The 25,719-nt window shown below is 33.7% G+C and overlaps 2 protein-coding genes across 2 annotated transcripts in view; one reads left to right on the forward strand and one right to left on the reverse strand.

Moving 5' to 3' along the window:
* Nucleotides 1-12,021: 12,021 nt before the first annotated feature.
* Nucleotides 12,022-20,954, reverse strand: LOC108775011 (integrin beta-PS). Its single transcript, XM_018541279.1, has 15 exons — nt 20,793-20,954; nt 19,156-19,363; nt 18,167-18,395; nt 17,892-17,991; nt 17,490-17,660; nt 17,296-17,394; nt 17,013-17,177; nt 16,621-16,779; nt 16,411-16,542; nt 14,798-15,097; nt 14,018-14,239; nt 13,271-13,387; nt 12,739-12,931; nt 12,174-12,313; nt 12,022-12,096 (listed from the first exon to the last, which is right to left on the reverse strand). Exons 1-15 carry the CDS (start codon nt 20,952-20,954, stop codon nt 12,022-12,024), a joined length of 2,472 nt encoding a protein of 823 aa, XP_018396781.1.
* A 1,729-nt stretch (nt 20,955-22,683) lies between these two features.
* Nucleotides 22,684-25,719, forward strand: part of mop (tyrosine-protein phosphatase non-receptor type protein myopic) — an 8,415-nt gene continuing 5,379 nt past the window's right edge. Inside the window, exons 1-7 of the mRNA XM_018541383.1 lie at nt 22,684-22,868; nt 23,077-23,279; nt 23,523-23,839; nt 23,934-24,046; nt 24,155-24,540; nt 24,713-25,060; nt 25,323-25,546. Of these exons, the coding sequence (XP_018396885.1) occupies nt 22,782-22,868; nt 23,077-23,279; nt 23,523-23,839; nt 23,934-24,046; nt 24,155-24,540; nt 24,713-25,060; nt 25,323-25,546 (1,678 nt within the window). The 5' untranslated portion in view covers nt 22,684-22,781. The remainder of the gene's footprint in view (nt 22,869-23,076; nt 23,280-23,522; nt 23,840-23,933; nt 24,047-24,154; nt 24,541-24,712; nt 25,061-25,322; nt 25,547-25,719) is intronic.

Genomic DNA, 25,719 nt, shown 5'->3' on the forward strand with positions numbered 1-25,719 from the left:
CGCAATCGTGTTCTCGAAATCCCGCGACTACCAAGATGATATCCTCGATCGCACAATTATGACGGTCGCAAGAGAACCGTCCAGGCGCACGTTCGGATCCCCGCTGAGCGTTTAAAATCAATTTTGTACTTTGCACCCGTGGAGTATTTACCGGCCATCCCTCCTCACCTCCGTTTCTGTCGTCAAATTAAAACATTTTCTACATGTTAGATCCACATTATCCTCAAATGGCATTCATGTATTCTCGTAAGAAACACAAATAATCTTGTTGATATTTAGAGACGTTTTGCGTAAACGTTTAAGAAGCCATACTTGTGCACCTTATGAATCGATTGTATTCAACAACTATTTTCAGATTTTTTTTTATTATTATAACATGGTTCATTTTATTTTAGATTCCTTAATCAAACTTGTATTAACTATTACTATAATGTGAAGAGAGAAAAGCCATAAAGTGTGATACTTTTTTATACCTATCGACTTGAGTGAAGTAGGTTATAATTCATCTTTCCGGTATCAATATTCGATTCGTTCCCCTCATAAATTTTTAATTTGAAGAATTTATTAGATCAAGTCTATAATAAAAACCTTTTGTTTATTTTATCATAGTTTTATCATAAATAAGTCATAATTAAGTGACTTACAAATTATGGTTTTCACCCTCTTCATATATTTTAATAAATTTCTGAAAGATAACATTACGTTAATATAAAATTAGTTAATATAAAGTTTTTTTTTATTAAGTAACGCGATTAATGTAAATTAGCTTAGCGTTGCTTATAGCAGTATTGCTGCGATTCGTATTTTGCGAATAGCCGCCGGCGCGGCGCAGCGTTGGCTACCGAATGACGGGAGAAATTAATCAAAACAATCATCCTCGAGTCCCGGGGCGGCCACCGAAGCCTGTCATTTACTCCCTCAAAACTTTTTCCTTCCATAGTCGTTTCGCACACTCGTCGTGCATGGCCGCTGCTATCCGGTAGCTGGCCGAAACGTCCTACGGGCTTTCGAGGAGGAGCCCGCCGTAGCCTCGAGGATGAGACACGAGAATGGATTTCAAATTATATAAGGGATCGGCCGTGCCTACCGTGGGCAAAATTTCGGTTGGAATAGCCATTCTCTTTACAACGAAGAAAGGATGCAAACGAAAAATATGGATTTCAAAGTACCTCCAGAAATTAATGAAAAATGGAAATTTTATTAACCATTATTTTATCAATTTGGAATTTTTTTATTTAGTTATAATACTCGGTAAAATTACTACTAAAAGATTATAAAAAATCAAACTGTCATTATTTATTAAAATTATTTATTATTATGATTATTTTAGTCTCTTCAAAATTGCATTAACATTTTAAAATAAGTTATATACATTTCATTTGTGACACGACATTGTAACCTGCCTTAGGTATCCATGTCAAACATCAGCAAGTAGTTGTGTCACTATTTACGACGTATCATTATCTATCAAGCAACAGGCGAGTCGAAAAGCACTTTTGTGAGAGATCTCGCCCCGCTGCTGCACGTTGGCAACAACGGTGTTCGTCATTCCGAGAGAAATTGCGCGGACCGATCATCCCGCGGCTGGGTAATTCGGTCTAATTCCGCGGCTGCCCGGCGATTTCGGCTATCTGGCCGTAATCGGTCGGGCCCGCCTTGCGCGGCAAGGAACCGAACCCGTAATGGGATGGAATTAAGAGGAGACGTGCTCTTCGCTAATCTATTAATACCTACACGCGAGAGCACCGCCGGGCATCGAGGGAAACGAGTTTTCGCGAGACTGGTCGCGGGCTGTATCCTGTGCGTATATCTTTCATTTCTGTGTAAAGTATTCCATCTATATTATTTGTTATCTAACCTGAAATGTATTATACGTTTCAATCGAGATATCAAAACCCCTAAACATCGATATAAAAGATTTTTTTGCAAAATAAATAATGAAATATCAATGTTTATTTAACTTCAAACTGTGATTTTACGTTAATGTAATTTTAGAAATTTATTAAAATATATTCCTTTATTACGTAATAGTTTGACTAAGGAATTTGAAATATAAACGAAAGACGCAATACAAAATTTTGTATATATGATTTCACTTAAAGATAATTTTATAAATATTTGCGAGTGTGTCTTATTTATTATATATATATGTTCCGCCAAGTTCGTATAACGAAATAATGAAATTTAAACTCCTTTCTTTTAAAAAATCTGTTTGAATTTTAAACACCTAAATGTCTAACCGTCCAGTAATTCGAAGTTATCAATAAGGGAAAGAGACCAAGAGCTTTTATTTTGTTTCTTTAGGAACTACCATTTATATTCTTTGCGTTAAAATTTTCTAAGCGAGCGCATTAACAAAATTCTTGAGAGAAAAACATTCTTAATACTCTCAGTATCAACTCATTTCAGGTACGTTTACGGCTTAGGTTTGTATCATTCATGTCACTTTATGTGTCTATAATTCAACAATCTTCCAGACATTATCGTAAGGTGAACGAATCATTGGAGGAATGTGGATAGATATATGTGAACCGCAGTAACATCCGGAGATTGAACATTTGTCTCATGTCAGATTATTGTCGTTACCAGCTCTTTTATCCTGCGTTATAATGAACGAACTCATTTGTCTTTATGTAAAAAGAAAAACTATCAGAATCAGAACATACTTACACTAGATAAACACAAAAAAGCGAGAAACTGTCTTTCTTATTTAGTTAGGGACCTGGATGGAAAATCTTTGAGATAAATAGGAGAAGAATCTTTTTTTATATTATAATTTATAATAGAGTGAAATGTTTATAATAAAAGATAATTATATATATGATTTACTATTCAATACGGTCTACTTACTTATTTGTAGAGCTCATTATATTATATTATAAATTTTCTCGAAAAGTGTGTTTTATACTTTTTCACAAACAAAAGGCTGTTTTAGAAAATGAACATAAGGACGTATTCTCTAATGGAAAATAATGCAACTCAAGTCATCCACAGCTAAGTTATTAATTAGAAATACATTAGTTATAATTAAATCCTTACTGTACTCATATAAATATCGAAAATGTTTCAATAATAAATTTAAAAATATTTTTTATTATAAATTTAATCATCAATTTTCAATGTTGAATTCAGCAAAAATTATAATACTTAAGTAAACCATATTGAGTACAATTACCTTAGAATATTTTCGCTTAAAGATAATTTTATAAATATGCGAGTGTGTCTTATTTATTATATATGTATTTTCCCTCAAAAATTCATATACTGGAATAATGAAATTTGAACTCCTTTCACTAAAAAAATCTGTTTGAATGAAACATCTAAATATCTAATCGTTCAGTAATTCAAACTTATCAGTAAAAGAAAGGGACAAAATGCTAATTATTTTGTTTCTTTGGGAACTACCACTTATATTCTTCACGTTAAGATCTCCTAAGTGAGCGCATCGACAAAATTCTTGAGAGCACTCTTAGTATCAACTCAGTTGATCCTGTTTCTTTAAGGTTCTTTAATATTCAGCTTCTTTAATACTCAGCTTCTTTAAGAGAAAGCATCATTTATGATATAAATAAAAGATTAAATAGTAAAAGTAAATAGTTGAGAATTATTTTTTATATTAAATTAGTAGATTTTATGTCATAATTAGTTTAGTTTGTAGAATATTAATTTATAGAGAATACTAATTTATTATATATAAAAAGTTGATTATGAATGAATAAAATTGATATTAAAATGTAATCAGTATTAAAAGGTATATCTATTTAATTTATTTGCTAAAATCAAAGTAAGGGTCATGATATAATTTAAGTAGAGAATATATTCTGATATACACTTTGCTCATAGCAATAATTACTATTAATGACAATAATATCAATAAATTTCCAGCAATTTTTGAATTCTTGTGCTATTATCTCTCAAATATATATGCATTGCGCTTAAGTAATATTGCTTAATTAATTTATTTTTCTATGCAAATCAGTACACAAAGCCAGAATGATAATTCCATTCCGTTGAAAGCCAATTCAAGGATAATTTATTTTGTATTGCATTTCGAAAAGTATTTGCAACGTTAATGAATCGCAATAAAATTTGTGGTGTTATTGGTGCAAATCATCGCTAACATCTCACCGCAAGCTATTATCACGCCTTGATACTCGACCTGCACGATTTTGTTTATCGCCGTTTACCAGTCGTGCGTACTTATTCGGAGAACAATAAAAGCGAGACCAGTGGAATCGCGCTACACGTCGTAAAGACACGAACTGATTAAGTATTATGGCGCGCTTTTACGCGAGTCACAGACTGGAATTTCGAGAATCTGGCCACAAAGGCAATTGGAGAATAAACGTAGTCTAATCAGGCATTTAGGTGCCTCGTTATAAATTTTCGAAAAGTGCTTCTTACTTTTCCACGGACAAAAGGCTCTCTTGAAGGAGACGCATTTCTTTAATGGAAAATGACGCAACTCACGTCATTTACACAGTTAAGTTATTAAGATTAAATGTAAGATGCACTTTAACGCACTTTAACAAAATTTTTTTTAAATCTCAATCCTAATTCTTACAACAGGTTCCCCTCTTGAAGAATTTGACAGCGGGATTTGCTTTCTATAAGAAGAAATATTTAAAATTAGAATTCTGAAAAGGTAAAGTTTATTTAACTTTAAACAAGTAGAGGAAAAAGTAGTAACTTGAATCTTTATTTTTAATAGCTTTACTAAAAATTTTGTTAATATTAACAAATTTTTTTACTACTTAATACTATATCTTACTAAAGATTTTCAATTTGTTCTTAGAGCTATGTATAGGTATCAATATTATAAAATATCTGCCACCACAACTGTAACGACCTTTTTGTTAAGTGTATTTTAAATTAAAAATAATAAATTATCGTGACATCATTGACTCGAATATGACTAAAGAATAAGAAGTTACTCAAATAAAAACAAAAGTAAGAGTCCAGATTACTATTAATGATATCTTTTTCTTTATTTTATTTCGAAATTATTATGACATTTCTTCCTTCATGTTCACTTTTTACAATTTAAAAATTATTATTGTAATGACATTTTTGACCAAAAAAGTTAATAATATTTTAGTTGAATCTTGTAATTGAATACCTCAACTCGTTATATTAGGTCTTTAGATATTCTATTCAAATTGAACTATGGCAGTTAATCGTTAAAGGTTAATCGTACGTGGCACGGTCGACGAAGGCAAATGCCAAGAAACACGTCGGTGTTTCTCAACAACGTTCTGCACGAATATCGACCCAAGCAAGCTTGTGCCTTGTGCTTATGCAGAAACACGCTCGCGTAAGTAAAATTGCACACATTTTTCAGACGCGAAACGAGCGGTGGGTAAGAAGCAACGGGTAGGAGGGGACATGGTGGAATCTGGGGAGGGAGGATGAGGGGAGGTTAGAGTATTTTCTTTTTCGAGCCTGACGAGCATCAAGCTTTCTCTCCGGGGCCCTTGAAGAGCAGCAATGCCGGGGAACGGACAACGGATCCGGCGCTGACGCTCATTACGATGATTGGCAGATTCAATTAACGGCCGACCGGGCTCCACCGCGGCGGGGTCGCCTCGGCTTAACCCCGGCTAAATATTATTAATAATAATCAGCTCATTACCGGCTCCATTAATTATCCGTGCCGAGTATACGCGGGTAGCGCGCCTCCAGGAGCGCACCAGATTTGAGGGCCGCGCGCGTTTGTCGATATTCGACCGAAATAAAACTCACCGGTGGTCCGAAGCACTCGGACATTAGCCCTCGCACCACCTCGAGTTATATCGGTACATGCACCGAGCGGTACTTATAATTTGGCATTTATTAAGGTGCAGTCGTTACCGTACATATACATATAACGATATCCAAATAAATTCCACCAAGTTTCATTAATACGATAAACAAGGATCACGAGATGTAAAAGATCTGTTTTCCATAACTAAACTATAGCGTACACTTTCATAGAACTTCAAATGAAACAGATGTTTGTTTGATGTATTTGGCGACAGCGAGAAAGAAAAAAGTGCAGTCTGGTGCAGGAATAAAAAATAAATCTCATTTCATCACAAACCATAGATATAACATTTTTCGAGTCTGTTCTTGATTCAAGGCAAAAATTTGATAAAAATTAGTTATTAATATTATTATTGTATTAGAATAAACGTGGAATATTTAAAGTTAATTGATCTATATAGGGAGAATTAAAATTGGTTCAATTATTTCTTTTGCAACGTGGTCTACGGCTGTACATTACTACGGGAGCTGCAGTGAAATATGTATGAAAATGTTTCGTGGATCTCTCGCGCAAAATGGTACCACCGAAGTCACCCTTACGATGGCTCTCGTAAAACTGTGGACGAAAAATGAGCGGGAGGGCAGGCTACGACGGAGGGGAGGGAGACGGGTTGGGCGTGCAATATTAATCCATTTAACAAACTCATTATCGATGAGATATACCGAGCGTTTACTGTGCGCGGCGGCGGCGCGAACGCGCTCCACCTATCCCGGGGGAACCCCGGTTATATTAGCGGCTTGGCACCCCTGCGGCTTGATTTACGGGCGCGCGCTAACGAGCCTCGGCCTGCATCAGCCACGAAGGAGGTGGTGCAGGACGATGCAGCAGCACTCGGGCGCTACGGTTACGACGCAGCGCGAGGGTCATGGGCGTCGCTAAAAATTTATCCGTCGGAATGGCGAAGAAGGAAAAGCAAGGGAGAGTGATCTTGGCGCGATCGACGGTGGCTAAAATACTGCCCGACTTCGCGCGGAGTGCAATCAAACAAAGAACGCTGCTTTGAGAAATGGAAGAAATTCGTACCCTCTAAAACTTTTTGAATAAATCGTGACTCTGAAGAGTTATCATCTTTAAAAATTTTCACACTTTAGAGTGAGATTCCACTCCAAAGAATTTAGAGAGTAATTAATTTATTAAATAAATATAAAATATATTTTCTTAACTGTGCAAAATGACATACGTATTACCAGACTATATTGTAGCATCCATGTATCTATATAAATATGTAAATATATGTATATAAAATGAACTAGCGGTACGAACTTTTGTTTTTTCGAACCCAATATACTCGTCATCAATCATTAAACTAAGGATAATAAGATAAACAGATAAGATAGAAAATTCCTAATTAAAGGCTAATAAGATACACTCAAAGCTCAAAGTAATTAATTCGCTTGACTTATCGATTTTCCATTTATTGTAAAATAAAGACGCAATAATTTTCGTTATTAGCTTAAATTTCGCTTAAATGCAATTCTCAAAACCAAATTACATTTGCTCATTGGGGACCTGCGAATTATATATTTGTACATTCCTTCATTATGCTGTATATCATTCGGATGCGACTCGTGTCGGACACATCCACAAGGTGTTAATCGTTTCTTGCTCGGCTCAATTAACTGGGATCGATAAGTTTGGCAGAAGATAATCTCCTTCTCCCCCGCTCGCCCTTCTACCGATATTGCCTTATTTTATCGACCGTATAAATTTAAAAATAAAGAAAGAACTGTATGTTCTTCCCGTCACAAGTATCTTGTAATGAAGAGTTTATCAAAGATCTTGCGGTCGAGCTTTGTCGTGCTCGGAAATCGAATTTCTCGTTCGATACGTAGGGGCCACCTCCATGGCGGCGCCCATGACGTCGTCGGTATACGACAGAACGGACGCGTCGGTTGGTGGAAGAACGGCAAGCGAGGGGCACGTCGCCGTGTTCTCCGACAATATGCCGGCTGGCTGGAAATCGTGAAACGATCCAACACCGGCGGCCCCGGCGGGCTGATTGGACCGTATTTGGTTGTAATTAAGGCACCGGCGGTAGCCATTAGCGAACCGCGAAAACGAACAACATTGTTCGGTGCGCACCGCACGTAAATCAACGCATATCCTGTCCTCTCCTCTTTCAGAAGCATCGCAGTTGGTTCCCCCTTAACATATCACGCGAAGACAAAACGTAGTTTATAAACGACATTGAAAGAATATATTATTTCTCACGCACATTTTCTACATTATTTCTCTACATCTTCCACATTTTACTTTCTTTGTGAAAATTAATCAGGATTAAGTTAATTAATCAGGAAATCGTCTTTCTCATTGTTATCTTTCATTTGTTAAGGCCGGTGGATCACGGAAGTAAACACACACAACAACTTAAGAATGGAATACAATATATATTTCACTATTTTACAGAAAAGTAACGTCTCACATAAACGAACTTCTGAGAGACCTGTTATCGTGTGTACGACTTTATGTACGAGAGCTGGAGAGATCTATTATAATGGCATACGTATCTCAAGTATTCGTGAAATTATCTTACAATTAGATAACGTTAACTGATATAGGCTGCAACTTTAGAATATGCGCACCTCGCGCAGTCTGTTGGAACGTTCGTCTCAACATTATTTGTACAAATTATTAAAATTTTTGATTGTTTGATATAGATATGTGTATGACTATATGAATAACAATTCAATATTTACTTTAAATCTATAAAATAAAATAATTTTAACATATTTCTATATCGAAACGAATACGATAACAATGATTCTTAAATCGCGCATATATGATTGACAGTACAAATGAGAAATAAAATAATATCTTTGTTCAACATTAAAATGTTTAATCATTTGTTTGCATGTGCTTATTCCTATGGAATCAACCAGACACGAATAGCTGACAAAAATTTATTACGCAAAGTCTTTGGAGAATGGTGTTACGCAAAACTCTTCTGCCATATCGAAGACGAATATGGCAACAATACCTCTCGACTCGCATAATTGGCGCTATGGGCACCCAATGGGGCCCCTTCGCGACGGTGCCGGGAGGGCCGCCAGCACGGGATGAAGAGATTTACAATGTTCTCAGTCGTAAAATAATCAATAAAATCTGTGCAATGTAAAGAAACGGACGTGCGGCAGTGATTTAGTATGCGGAGCGCCGGGTCCAGTCCTCTCCCTCTCACCATCCTGTCCAGGGTGGTTTTCTAAGGTCCGTCCTTAAGGTCTGGCTATACGAAGTGCGGATCTTGAGGCACCTGAAGAAAAAACAAAGTTCAACCAAATTCGAATTAAAATTTAGAGATTGGACGAGTTTTTGCCATGCAATTAGTTATATTGCCAACAATATAGTTGTTTACTTTATTAGTAATCACATAAAACATTAAAGAATTCAATTTATTGAAGAATCTAACAATATATGTAGATGCAAAAGTTGAACCCACTGGACATTAGCATAGTCATACTTTTATATAAAATAAACAAAAGCTTTTTTTTAGTTAATATTTCAAGTAGATTTTGTTACAATTTTAGTTTTAAACTCAATTGCTTCATGGGTAATGAAATATTTATGGTTTAAATGTTTCGTGTTAATAAATTTTCCTTAAAGCGATTAACATTATAAAAATAAAATAAAACTATACTCTCTCTTTAATATATTGCTATTCTTTGAACGCTGCTCGAATTTAGTTTCTAAAGACATATGATCAATTGCGTTTACTGAAAAAGGAAATATACATGTAGGCCATATGTCGTTGGAGTGGAAACCAATTAGAAAGGGGCTGAGCAGGAGTCGATGGTCGTTTTGAAAAAATGCGTTGTGTCTCGTAATCGTGCGCTAATTCATCAGCGCGCCCCATTTGCGAACGTAAGTCACCCAAATGATCCTATAGCATCACCATGCAGATAATAGGCGTGGCGCCGGCTATTCTGAGCGGTGCGTATCTCGGTTTTACGAGGCGTTAAAGGCACCATGACTGATGATGGAGCCAACTAACAAGTTCTCACAGGTAAAACAAAGACGTTCAACAAATTTTAATCTTCGCTCATTTATTCATTACGAGTGATATTATATTAGATGCTTTTATCAATGATATTCATAATAGTTCACTTTTACCTGAATCTAGACACAATTTTCTCAATAATATAAGGATTATATATACTTATTAATTTGTTGAACACACATTACTGGATTTATGTTAAAATGTTTTTAAAGAAAAAATTAAAATTCTTTTTTATTTTAATTATTTTGTTTATATGTTACTATTATCTAGTATATAATTGCTAAATAGATGAAAGAGAAATTATTAATACAACAAATTCTTTTATTTTGTAACAATAAGTATTAACTCTCCGGTAGAATCACATTGTTTTTGTTTTTATCATCCTCTTTAGTATTATATATTATTATTTTAATATTGTTTTCTTTTAGACTATTTAATATTTACTTTTGAACTTACATAGATACCTACATAATACTATTTAAACGATTGTTATTACAATTGTTTCTTTATCAATCTAACAATTATCTTTCCAATTTTTTTGTCATCAATAGACTTTTAATCTCTATGTATCTCTTTCTCTCTCTCTCTCTCTCTCTCGTTATCTAAATTTTACTATATTGTTTACTATAAATTTTGACTTACTTGATCGTCAATTAATCGAATCGAGGATAGCTTAGATGTGGGTAGTGCCTTAAATTTTCTGTGGGAAATATAGCGTGATTCGCCCCGGGGTTTTGTGGCGGGAGCCACAAGTATGGTGACGAATTTACGAGCTTCTTACAAGCAGAGGTCTGCCCTCTTCGTGAGCATGTAGCGGGCAATAAAGTATGAGGCCAGAGGATATTCGAAACAATCGAGCTGAGGCAGGATCTATATCGACTCGAGAAGGTCCGGATCAAATTTAGGATTGATTTACGAGTGATTGCACACTGGCAACCACTCGAATGATCAATCGCTCACTCTATTTACGATGCATCAATAATCTCTCGCAGATGTAATCAAGAATTATTAAGATAAAATAATCACAGAATACATGTTCTATGTAATCGACTTATAGCTTTGGACAAAAGTTATTAACATTATATTAAAATAACGAAAAATTTGGAGACAGAAATATTTTTTGATCATTTACAGTAATAAACCGCATAAGATAGAAGAAATTAATTCTCCTGTAATATATAGCTATTAGTTTTATGTGTTAAAGTGAATATTATAATAAATAACTCTAAATTCTGAAAATTCATTTAAGAGTTTTTTGAAAACTTAAATAATAGCTATCGATAAATTCGCCATTTGCCACGAAGTGAAAACGGTTTTACAATGATAAAACGAAACGATAAAAAGATTTGTCAAAAACCTATGCGATTATATATAGATTTCGCAATAAATAGGGGGAAGCAGGAAGTATTTGAACGGAGACGATGAAAATTTATTCAAGAGTTTTTTGGAAACTTAAATAATAGCTATCGATAAATTCGCCATTTGCCACGATTGAAAACGGTTTTACAATGATAGAACGAAACGATAAAAAGATTTGTCAGAAAATCTATGCGATTATATATAGATTTCGCAATAAATAGGGGGAAGCAGGAAGTATTTGAACGGAGACGTGTTATTACGAGCTCGATAAAAGTGAGAGAACGATGCAAGGAGGCGAAGGAAGCGAGAAAGAGCTGTAGAAAGTTTTGCTCGTTTTTGCACGGTGAGATTCTCGCTGCCGATTGGTCTTCTCATTATGCGGCAATTAAACAACATGGCGCCCGCAGAGGCTCGTTCAATTCGTTCGCTTAGCGCGGCGCTAGTCATCGGATACGGTACGTATACTGGAAGGCCGGCGTTGAAATCTCCTGCTACACCTAAAAAAAATATTTCTAGCCACGCATAATAATAAGATCTAAGAATATCTTATTTATTATGTAAAATTTATTATATAAAATATCATGATTTATATTAATTTACGACTGTTCATTAGACATAGGCAATTTGTACAACTATATTTTTTACATACCTATACATTTTTTATGTTAAAATTTAGGATAATAAATTAAATTATTTCTAAAATAATCTGTAACAGTTCTCATATATAAGAACTGATCTATAAAAACTTAATGAGAAAAATAACATTTGTCAATTTTCAATGCATTATTCAATTCGCAAAAAATATAATTTAACATTTTTATTATACAAAGTTTGTAATGTCACTAGAATTTAAAATTATAAATTATTAATTTGTAGCGTATTCCTGGAATGTTGGATTGCTGAAAGTTGACGTGGCTTGTTTGTATAGAGGATTCTCGCCCTGAAACATTTCAACATATTGACGTTCCGGCAATCTTGTAGTCACGCGATCGGGAATAACGAGGAATAGCGACTCACTCTGTCCCATTTGGCGAGAGCGCGCTCCTTCTCGAACTTTGCATATTCCCTCTTGTCATGAATAATCGTGAGGATCTTCCAAATGAGGAGAATCAGGAAACCGATGATGACGGTGCTTATAACAACGCCTAGCGCAACACCTACGGGAGAAAGTAAATTCTAGTTCATTTGGTATTGTCTTGCATACGTAAAAGTACAACCAAAGATATTACATTAGTTTCCAAAGATCATTGAATAAATAATAATTAGAATTACAAAAAGACAGAGAGAGAGACGCAATAAGTAAACAGAATTTTAAAACGTAAAGTAATAACATAAAAACGCTACATACTGGCATCGACTTTTGAAAAATATGTGCAGATGTGTGTGATTAATCTCATTAATTAATTAATTAAGCAACCGTTTAATGTCACTTATTAGTCCTGTTCAAATATAATTAAAGAGAATATAATAAAAAAAATAATTAAAGAGAAATATATTATATAATGACATGTGTAAGTTCTATATTTCGTGATAGGTGCCACGAGATATATAATTTATGTAACGATATAACAAAAATGATTACCAAAAACGTTAATTGGTGTTGGACAAGCTCTCTCTTGCTCAGCTTGAATCTTAAAGATTTTGATATCTCCTCCAGTACCGGCTCTGTGGTATTGGTATTTAAAGACAAACGTGCAGCCTGCGTCACCGGGTGTTCGACATATGCGGGCATCGGCTTCCTCATCTTTCGTAGGATCTTCCTCGACAGTATCGACCTGTGAAGTAATTAAGCGTTTATTTGCATCGCATCGCAAATTATTAATCACCCTCGCGCAGCTTGCAAAGCACAAACTAATCTACAATGTGTTCTTTACTTCTTGTTCCTTTTGTCTTTTTTCCTCTTTGCAACTACAACTGTATTTTATCGACAATCTTGTTACACGTTTTATCTTTCTTGTCTTTTCTAAAGTTTGTTAACTTTTATCTTAGGCGACAAAAAAAAAAAAAGAAAAACAGAATAAGAAGTAAAAATAGTTAAAAGCAAAAAGCAAGGAAGCAAAGAGTATATTTTGTAGATTAGCCTTAAATGTTATCTTAAAGGAAGTGCTACTAACGATGTCTATTTCGTGCATGCACAAATCGCATTTCCCGTTTTTCGCGAGCGGTCCTGTGTTGTACGCTACGCACTCCACGCAATCCTTCAGTTCCTCACAACGTTGTCCTGGACACGTCTATGTGTTATAAATAAATAACTGTTTTATAAGAGTATAAGATATTTTACTACTAAAAATTCACAGAAATCGTCTGTATATGAGTAATTGATTAATACAAGGTGTCCCAAATCTACTTCACTATCTGCTAATGACAGATTCCTAAAGTCATTTTGAAACAAAAATTTTAATATCAAAATGTCAAGGCTATAAGCATTTGAAATTAGCCAATCATATCGTCTAAAGTCGCGCGTTTAGGTGTGATTAGCATTTTATTCCACAGTAAATACAAAATGCCATCTAAACGCACGAAACAAATTTAAGCAATATGATTCACTATAATTTTTAATTATAATTAAAAAATTCCTTAACGTTTTGGTATTAGAATTTTCGTCTCAAGATTTTAAAAACATCTGTTCATTTTGAACACCTTTTATATTTTTTCATACTTTGCCTATTGGTAAACAATCGTTCATCAATTTTTTTCGACGGTATCCAAACAAAACAACAAATCACGTTAAATGTAACGTCCAATAATAATGTGAAATGAATTATGATTGATTGAAAAGTGACTTAATAATCATTTTGGAGTCATTTTGATGTCATGACATTTCATTCGTCTTGGATATTTCATTACACGCAGACACTCACAGGACACTCTTCACAGTATTGTCCGGAATATCGAATATTGTCCCGCTCGTGGCAATGACAGCTGCCGCAGATGCAGTTGCCACGTCCGCTGCAAATCTCGACGTTTTCGCCCGACGGCGGGATGCATGTGCTGTTAGTCTCCTTGCAGTCGCACGTCTCGCCACCCCATCCCGGCAAGCAATTGCAGGTACCGCATTCGCACTTGCCCCGTCCGCCACAGACCTTAAACAGACAAAGAAGAGACGAGCGGTGAACGTAATGGGGTATGTACAAAGGCGTGTAATTTGTCCAACCGCCCTTATAAACGCCGCTGCCGCGATCGCTGCAAGGCAAGATTGCCGTATAACTTCCGAGCGAATTTGTTAAAAGCAACTATCAAGCGAGAACACGGTAGTTACGCGCGATAATAGAGATTTCCTATCCTTGGCTACCCTGTTTCGAGCGTGTAATCTTTATCTTTTATATCAGCGCTAAATACTTATACGATATATTTTAGTTGAAAATACATATATTGAATATATTGAACTATTTTTTAATAGTATAGTTACAAGTATATAACTTTTAACTGTAACGCATAATAATGAAACTATTAGACTATACAAGAGAATTCTGTATACAATATCTGTGTTAAATATTTTTTTATCAAGAAAGTATTAAAATACTTTTTGCGCGAAGAGTATTAGGATTTCATTATCGACTGCATTTACTTAGAATATTTTACACATTTTGCGATAAACCTATCGTTAATTGTAATAAATTGTTTTTAATTTTGGAACATACCTGACCGCCACTGCGTTTGCAAGAGAAATTGTCGCATTCGCAATATTTTCCGTAAAACAATTCTTGCGGATTTGATCGTTTATCACAGTCGCAAACACCACATTTGCACGTACCATGGCCACTGCAAATTTCAGTGGTTAGATTGTCGGGTTTGCAGTCGGTCATCGAGTTTGATTGGTCAGCACCGATATCACTTCCCTCGCATTCGCATTGCTTCCCATAAAAACCGGAATTGCATGAACATACACCACACACGGATGTGCCTTTACCCTTGCATTCTATTGCGTTCGGTTGATATCCCTGTATCATAAATGGTAGTTTAAAATTCAAATGAAAAGTATTGTTAAGCAACAAATATTATGCAAATCTGATTGCTCATATGAAAATATACATAATTTTTTAAATAGTTTTTGGTATAGTTTTAAACATTATACACGATGGATGGAGTGTACAAAGATGAATCGAATCAAAAGACAACTGTTGTTAACTGTAATTTTATATTTTGAACAAGATATTTTTTTCTGCACGTTTTCTCTGCACTCTGGAATAATAGTGTGCGTTCAGAATTTTCTCATCCAATATATAGAGCATTGTTTATCTTTGTTATACGTTTAATGCACAAATTTTAAACGTCTCTATAGACAAAAATTATGTATCTCTCAAAGTTTATATTACTCCAATTTGTCATGTAATCCAATTCTCCTCGATCTAAGAATTTGAGCTAAAGATAGATTATTATAAAGATTATTATAAAGATAGATAATTAAAAGATAGAGAACAGATCAATAGAAAAGAAATAAGGACTCGTCATATAAAAATAAACAATAAGAAGACAAGGGCGATATATAAGAGTCAAAAAATTTTCCTTCAACTATAAAACATATAATGTGGCGTCGAGTGGCTCATCGCTCGGTGCGATTGACTCGCGATCTGTAGTAGACCCGAGTTTAATCCCACGTGCGCCCAAACGCAATTTTTCGCGTTTAATGAGCCAAAAAATGGCTCCACCTAGTGATCAAAAGATCTATGATCATCAGCGCCGTTCGGATTCGGCGTTAAACTGTAGGTCCTATACATCAGTATACATTTCAGTAGATATTTGTCTCTAATATCTGACTGAGGTAGGATTCTGTGGATCAATCAATCACCCACAAATCCGAAAAACAATCTGATTCGAGAAATGAATATAGGCCTCGGATAAAAGAGGAAGAGGCCTATAGACGTCCTATGCTCCACATAAGGAGATAAAAGGAGTCATAGTAGTATAAAACATATAATTAGTAACTACTTTCGATAATTAATTTAATGAACATTACTTAACGCTAATTCGCCTTCAAACAAATAACTATGATAATTAATAAATATAAATAAGTTACAAGTTTCGACTCTCGGATTGAGCCCTCCTCAGACTTGTCTAGATTTCTGACTTGTCTAGATTTCAATTATTATACTATTCTAATGATCAATTTCTTTATCTCTAGATAATCTTTATCTAGAAGATATCTGCCAGAATCCAACGGAAATATTTCCTTATCCTAATGGAAAAGTTATCTGTAACTTATCTGGAAATGAGAATTGGGCATAAGCTAGGTTTTATGCTTTAACGTATTTACCGGATGTCCAGGTTTCTCGCAAGGACAATCGCATATAATTTCGAACTCGATAGTCAAACTCTCGTTCAAGCCTCTAGGTTTAATCTCCATAGTTTGATACCAATCCTTTGGATCTTTAGGACATTCCACAACCTTGATATCAATTATATCATAATGAGCCATAATAAATTATATTATTAATTAATAAAAGTATTTATAATTGTTTCGCACTTTAAGCACAATCTCAAACTCAATTATGTTGCCTACGCGAAGTCCTTCGCATTCCTGACGTTCCAACAACTCTCCCGTTTTGTTCAAACATCGGGAGAAATATTTAACATCGATCATTTTCGGCGCTGTATCGATTATCGTCACCGAGTCCACTAGTTTCTGCAAAATTATCAACATTATAAATTATTATATCAACCTTTTACTCACTATATATAGATAATAGATAAAATAAATAATATTTTGAAATAGCTAAAATTATTCATTAATTTTCTATTAACTTATTACGATTATGACAAAACTAAAATGTAAAATGTAGGAAAATAATTTATATAAATTTGATAATTGAATATATTAATATCATATGTATTATTATTTATAATAAATATAATCACTTCATATTCACTGCTCACTAAGCCGACGACATTCTGCGAGTCATTTTCTAGAGTTCCGGTTGAGGATCCGCTAATACTACGACTTAATCGTTGATAAGTTGCATTTTTGTGATCAGGAACAGCGAAGATAATATTCATATTATGCTCGCGCGCTTTTCTATTGAGCTAAACAAATAAAGGATTTTATTAAAGATTTCCTTAAACGATTAAATTCATAATAATTTATATAAATGAATAATAATCCTCTAAGAAAGAAAGTAAATGAATACTCTATTGTTCTTACCTGAGAAATTGACGGATAATCTTGTAGAAGAGAATAAGTATAAAATCCATTTTCATCCAAGTGACATTTGCAATCGTTGGGTTCTATTATTCCTGCAAGCTAAGAAATCGTTAAGCTTTTTTATCACGAAATTTATACAACTCAGGTTACTCGGCTATCTCAGAATTGCATGACCTTTTACTTGATTTACGTACTTTACCGTCCCCAGCGATATGAAAGATTGCGTCGGTCGAGAACACAATAAGATGACGTGCTTTTTGACGCCAGCCGATTTCCTTGGTGCATACTATGACCTGCATCATCGCGTCGAGCCCGCCTTCGGGACCGTCTAGATTACCCGATACTGGCGCCGCTTGTACCTGATCCTATTTGTTAAGATTACTTGTATTCGACAAATTATTTAAAAATAACTATTATAAAATTGTCAAGAATAAGGCACCAAAATAAAATTCAGCAGAAATATAATTAGATGCATAGATTGTATCCTATCTTTTGATAGAAATCGGAACTTGTTTGTTAATTTTATTGTCCTAAACGAATTAATAGAATCTTCTTTTATTTGTCTTAGCACATGCCGAATATGCAACTATAATTACCTCAAATAGAGCTATATTCTCCGTAAGAGGCATTTGATTTTTATAATCGTAAGGTGGTGCACACGGTTTTCCAGTTTTCAAAATACAGGGAGATTCCAATCTAATGTAAAAATTCAATTAAAAATTATATATTTCTTACCAACAGAATTCGATTGAACAATTACGACATAACAATTTCAACGATTATTTAATTAGATTATATTCGATCTATTTAATAAATAGAAATATGTCTATTGTAATGGATAATATAACAATATATTTACGAATATATTTACTTATCGGGTTGCGTGCTAGTCATCGGTAAAACAACCTTATCTACAAAGCTGCCAAAGCCAATACGGAAATTTGATGTGAGCTTTTGCATGGCTTCGGCTAACTGCAAACCGAGTTTCGATAATTTATCTCTATATGGCTCCATGGAGGCCGATAGATCCATAAGGTAATATAAGTCCACAGGATAATCTTCCGCCTGACTGTATTTCATAGTTACGCGATACTCTTCTCCTATAATATATATTTAATTTCTTAATTTTTGAATTATAAGTTATTTAATTTATGCGTAATATTAGATAATTATATCAGAAATATATTACATGTATGAAAAAATATAGTATTTATAATTTGTAATTACCCCTAATTTGTATAATTAGGGAAGAGTTTGTGTTGACCAATCATAGTGTCTTTTTAAATATTCAAATATTGACATAATTGAATCTGAAGCTGGAGATAAAATTGAAGCTGGAGTTGGAGATAAAACTGGAGTTATAGCTGAAACCCTAAAAATTTTTGCTGCAACTTTAAATTCAGATTCAATTCTAGTTGTAGTCCCAACTTCGCTCCATCTCCAATTTTAACTCCAATTATATCGATATTTAAAAAACAAGAGTATATTCATTATTATGGTATTTGCCATACCTGTGCCAATTTTCCGTAAACTAATTGATCAACTTTAAACATTTTCCATTAAAAAACTATATACGTTTTTGTATAAGAATATTTTGTTTTTTGAAATTGTTCTATAGAATTTATCTATGCAAAAAAGGTAATTTTAGGATAATCTGAATATCTTACACAATTTTGTACATATATTTTTTAATAACAATAATTGCTTTATTGTATTTCTAAAAGAACTTTGTCTCAATAATGTAAATTATGAATTAACGCTCATTTTTGTTTAACATTTATATGTTAACATATATGTATGTTATTTCGAAATATAGAAAATTAAAATGTTTAATCTTGTGTGGTAAAATCTCTCTCTCACCTGACCTGAGATGTAAACGTATCTTCTGAGGTTGAACTTGGACGGGATCTTTACCCTTAATTGAGGATAACTGTTGATTTTCCAGAATATCCATCGTATTCTCGTGATCGATCACAGCTGATGGTTGACACCAAAAATTGCCTTCTTTCAAATATGTTTGTTTGGATACACAACGCAATAAAGGAGTACTTACATTTCGTGTAGATGCCTTATAAAACCGTGAACAAAAAATAATTTATCGAAATTAGTATATATTACAACTTATAACAAAAAGTTATTAAAATTAATAACACTTTTAAATTAAAAAAAAATTCTATGCACTTAATCGAACAATGCGAGATATTTAATAAAAAAAAGTTCAAACTTTATCAACGTTTATCATTGATTCTTATTCAAGTATCCCAGTAAATTAGCTAATGTTGATAAATCGTCATTTTAATATAATGTCTAAGCGCACATGTATTAATTGTATATTTTTTAGACATAGAATAATAAAAAGAGAGGATATGATGTAATATATAAACTGTCAAAATGACAAATAATGTCAGTTTGCTATCTGGATTTTATTCGCATGACGCATGAAAAAACTGTACTTCTATCTATGACATTTATCGAGTGATTACTCGAGTGATTATACATTACGGAAAATAGATTTCCGATATATGTAATTAGAAAGTCGTTCACAAGAAAATAAATACAGAATCTCGGAACATATTTCGATTTTTCTAAATAAAAATTATTTTTAAGTACACAAAATAAAATTACTAAAATTATCTTCGGCTTATAATTAATTTGCGTACTTTTCTGAAATATTTTTTACGTTTTAAAAATAATTCTTTTTTAGGCAAGTGGCAAATATATTACTTTTACATTACATTAATACAATTACAAAACTATTACAAATTCAATAATTGATATATTTACAACTTTAATTATTATGTATTTATATATTTTAATTATATCTTATATTATATTATTTTTAAAATCTATTTTATTTTACATCAAGATATTTTATATCAATTCAGTCATATGTGTGAAAAGAACAAATTTTAATCTATTTTTATTAGATTTAATATCTATTTAATTATTACTTTTATACCTAATATTTATTTTATAATAAAATTTATAACATCCGAATCATAATATTTAAATTAAATAATGAAAGATCAAATTTTTTTCTTCTAACTTAATAAGCAGTAGTATTTTATGAAAATGTAAAGCTCCCAAAAGCAGGTTCCCTCCAAGTTTTTTCTCACGAAAAGAAAAATACATCGAGTCTGTGTATATTCCATTTAACTTAGGCGCGAGCGATTATTTTCTCTTCCGGATCCTATACGATTGGATATCGGAGAACTGATAGAAGCGACGAAAGGAACGTTTTCGTATTAAGCACGCGCGAGTCATGCAAAACATCCGTGCAGTGCAATTGCATGAGTTCACTCGGCGTATGAATCACGCGGCGGCGAAACGCGAAACGTCGTTGCGGCGAACGGGCCAGTCATAATAAGGGTGTAGTCGCGATGCAGGTGCGCGCTTCTTCCGACGCCTTCTCCCGCAGATCCTCTCTCTTTCTCCCGCCGTGTGTCATCTCTAGCGGAGTAGACTGCTCGTTAACGACGCTTATAAATATTCATTACCGTCATGGAGCACCAGACGCATCGCGGCGTTTGCAGGCAGCTCGCGCAGGTCTGCCGGGACTCGCAGAGACTCTCTCGATCGCGATACTGCGAGACCGCGGCCACGAAGAGGTGGGCCGTCACGAGAACAAGATAGACGATGATCGTTGTCCGCCGTGCCATCGTTCCCTTCTAACGTCGAACGTTTTACTTTTAACACGAACGGGCGAGGCAGGTCGCCGCGCCGGCATCAACACTCGCGATCCGAAAGGATACTGCGGCATCCCGCGGAAATGACTCCAAGATAAAATGCGTCATAGTAATACGCGTGATTAAGTAATCGCGGCGTTTGTTCTCTTCGGCAATTCTCTTTTTTTCTGGAATCGGTGATTGGGTTCCTCGAGGTAATAGGCGAGTTCGTTGGGTGCGGCATGGAACGATGACGAATTTAATTTAATTGTTATTTTCATTGAGAACTTCACGCTCAGTTTAAACATCAGCATCTTATTGTAACAAAAATAGATGAATGATGTATAATCAAGTTTAATAATAGCATGCTCGTAATGATCAGTTTGAAAGAACTATATGAAGAAAAAACTTGCATGTACACGGAAAAAATGATGTATTATCCTCTAATTAAAATCATTTTGTTAATTTAATAGCACTATTAATGAAACAAACCATTTCATTTCATAATTTATTATTAAATTAAAAATATTGGTTTTAATTAGAATGCCGTTAGCTATATATAATGTACATTTTTTCCCCTATATAGAGTATTACCGCTGAACTCTAATAATGCTCGCTTTTATAATAATATTTACAAATAATTTGCAGTAAGATGACACATGATGAAGTATGGAGTACAACAAACTAGCTGCGTGAAATCGATTATACTAGTATATAACGAGAACTGTTGAAATATGAAACAGAAAATCGCAACAAATATTTGTACGAACTTTCTTCATTATTCTTGTCCTTTCAATTTATCCCTGATAAAATTACGTCATTATGTATTAAAACATCTTAATTGTATCTAATAAATATAAAGAAACATTTTAGGAAACCTTAAATGCACATAATAAATAAATTATAATGCATTTCTTTTATCTATAACATATAAAGTATAGAGAGTGAGGGAGGAGGAGAAACATAAAATAATTTGCATCATACATGATCTTACGTCATACATTGATTAATATTTTAAAATGGTTACTTTCACGCCATCTACCCTTTTTCAATGAATCATCCGCGTAAAAGTTTGAAAATTTTCCAATAGATGGCGTACAAGAAGAGAAACAAAATTTGACATTTGTCGATAATCTGCAATAAAATTCATAAAATTTTTGTAGCTACGTTACTTAATGAAATAAATATTTAATCCAATGTCGAAGAAAAAAATGAATAGTACAAAAAGTCCACACACAAAAGGAATACACATAAAACATTATTTCATTCCTTTTCTTTTTCGAACTTTTCGTGTCACACATTTCATATATTTAACAAAATATAAATTGAGTTCTTCTACCGATTATATATTACGTAAAATAAACTATAATTTTATCAGTTCTCGCGTTTCGTTTATGTAATCTTTCTTTACAAAATTTTGTAAAATCTTCAAAATAAATTTCCTGATGTTAAATACGTTTATTCTTCATGTGTCAACTTTCGCTGGAATGTGAGAATGTAAATTTGTTTGCTCGGTATATAACAAGGTATGTTACTGCTGTTACACACACAGCTGTCTATTACATTTTTGGAATTCCCGCTCCTGGAATAAAGTTCTCGAACCTGTCGAGCGACCCCACTTCCATGAACAAGAACTATCGTCGTCAAGTGTCTTGATTGCGTATGCTCTAGAAAGAGACGGTAATTCGTTATTTGTACGTAGTACGTGACGGAGAGTGTACGTTCTTGATTAGATCCTCGACCTCCGACAAGTTTGACAGATGACCGACTGTCGACGTCTGACAAGTTTAACAAAGTGAGGCCTGAGGAAAGCAAGTCGACATGGAGGCAGTGCCGAGATTGCCGATGGTATGGTTTCTACTAAAAGTCAGTCCAGAGCCGACTACTTTTGGCCCGAAGCTCAAACAGGTACGATTCTCGCGAGTTTTGTCTCTTCTTTCCTTTTATCTAATTAGTCAGTTTTCGTTATACGTTTCACTGTGTTACAAATCCGTTGTGTTGCGTGGAATGTCGAAGTGATAGATGATGATAGAAGAACAACTTGTCATTACAATCATCTCTTGAACGTTTTTGTGACTTTGCTTTCCTTGCATATTATTTTCCTTTTTTCTTTTAGTACATACAAGATTTTTATAATGAGGAGCCTGAATCGTACAACAGTGAAATACAGCAGTTGGAAAATTTACGCTCGATGGCAGTTAGAGCACCAATTGACATGGCTGGATGTACGCTGTTAAAGAAATACTATTGCCAGTTGCATTTTCTTCAAAGCAGATTTCCTATGTACAAAGACGGTCCTGCTGCAGTTACATTTACATGGTATAAAATCCTATATCTTCTATTATACTTAAAAAATATTAATTATCTAACATTTATCTAATTGTATATCAATTGGTAACCATGAATTTTTTCCGTTAAATTGCACGATATTTCCTTTTATAAAGACGTTTATGTTTAGTTTAATTTTTTAGAAGAGATTTTGTTTTTTAGTTAATTTCTACACATGAATTGATAACCATAGATAACCATGGATTTCTGTTAAATCACATGATATTTTTTTAGGAAAGATGCTTACACAAACTTGGTGTGTTCATTGAGCAGCATTCGTTTTGAGATTATGTCGATTTTATACAATATTGGAGCAATGCATACTCAATTAGGTGGACAGATTGAACGAAATAGTGCAGATGGAATGAAAATGGCATGTACTCATTTCCAATGTGCAGCATGGGCGTTTGAACATCTGAAAAATAGTTTTCCTCAACCGTTTGATCTTTCATTAGAATTAATGACATTTATGCATCAACTTTCCTTGGCACAAGCTCAAGAGTGTATATTGGAAAAGAGCATGTTGGATAATCGCAAGCCAACAATTGTAGGTATGTCTCATCATCTGTCAGTTTTATAAATCGATTGTTATAGTAACTGTGTTTAGCTTTGTCTGTTATTGTATAAGATTTATATATTATGCAGCAAAAGTTGCAAAGCAAATAGTAGATTACTTTACTATGGCCCTGACCACTTTGAAGCAAAGTGGTGGTGAAATTGGAACTATATCTGATGGTGTGGGTAGTAAATTTTATAAGGTGAGATAAATTATAATTTATACTTAAATTACTATATGTTTTTAAGAATTGAAATACTGTTTTTTAAAATGAAGTTAAGTATTATAATTAATCTCTAAATTTGTTCAGATTTGGAAACGCTATGCTAAATTTAAAAAGGCTTATCATATGGCTGTTACATATCTTTATCAAGGCCTTGCTGCGGAAGAACAAAGAAAAATGGGAGAACGAGTAGCTTTTTATAATGCTGCCTTAGCATCTCTTAATGAGGCACATATGATTTTTGATTCTACAAATCATAAAGAGGAAAAAGCCGCAGTGGAAGAATCACTCACATTTACTAATGATGTAATCGAAGGTAAAAGAAAAGCCGCTAAAAATGAGAATGATTTTATTTACCACGAAGAAGTGCCTGAAAAAGAAAGCCTTCCTACAGTGAAAGGCGCGTCTTTAGTTAAAGGAATATCATTTAACATAAATGATCCAGAAGTATCAGGTCAAGATATATTTGCAAGGTAATTATATTTTATATTAATTTCTTTTTATCACATTTACAATAGTTTAATTCTTTATTAAAATACAATATAAAAATGACAAAATTATTTTTTTTCTATTATATTTTTCTTTTGTAAAATATTATATATTCCTTTATGAATTTAATATTTTTTTTTTTTCTTTTACATACAGATTTGTTCCTATGAAAGTACATGAAGCTAATTCTCTGTATTCGGAAGAAAAAGCCAAAATATTGCGTTTTATTGGAGCAAAGGTTGATGAAAAAGATCAATATCTTAATACTTATCTTACTTCATTAAAGCTAGAACATATGAATTTCTGGGATCCTGATACACAAGCTTCGGAATGGGAATGCTTACCTCTCCCAGAAGAATTACTCGAACGATGTGCTGCGCTTAATGCAAAACAACATATTATTCAAGATTTAGTAGATATTATGGGGAAATTATCTGAAACAAGCCAAGATGTAGAAAAAGTATTAAATGAAATATCAAAATTTTTATTGGAAGAGGAACAAAAGTATGAATTAATCATCTTTTGCTCTCGTTAAAAGTTTTAAGCCTCTGACGTTATTGGCTGCGTTTAGCAAAAAAAGCAGTTTTGCATCTGTGTTGCAAAATTCTTTAATATGATTAGTCTTGCTTTTTGTTTCACTAGATCTATATAAATGTATAAAACAATCATATTAAAAAAAATCTTACAATTGTAAAACTGCTTTTCCTGCTAAATGCAACTAATGACTGTTTAATTATAGTTAAAAAATAAATGTTATTTTTTTTAGGGAAAAGCAATATCAAGATGCAGTAGGCAAAAGGCCACCATCGATAGTGGCAACAGATTTAACTAGAGAAGCTAAGAAATATGAGGAAGCACACAACAAGGCCTCTGAGAGTAATCAAGCGCTTCATAAAGCCGTAACAATGCATGTAAAGAATTTAAAAATTCTCGCGCAGCCATTAGCTGATTTAATGGCCCAAATTCCTTCACCAAATGTTTGCCTTGCAGGTAATGTTCTTACAAATTTCCTGTGGAATAACATTTATACAGGGAATGGAAGTAACTCGTTACTTGTAACGAAGTTACAGTTACAAGTTACTTTTTTGGTAACTTTACTGGTAACTGCGTTACTTTCTTTTTTTGGTAACTGTAACGGTAACGAGTTACATTTTTTGGGTAAC

Source organism: Cyphomyrmex costatus, unplaced genomic scaffold (genome assembly GCF_001594065.2).
Source record: "Cyphomyrmex costatus isolate MS0001 unplaced genomic scaffold, Ccosl1.0 scaffold281, whole genome shotgun sequence".
Classification (NCBI taxonomy): Eukaryota; Metazoa; Arthropoda; class Insecta; order Hymenoptera; family Formicidae; genus Cyphomyrmex; species Cyphomyrmex costatus.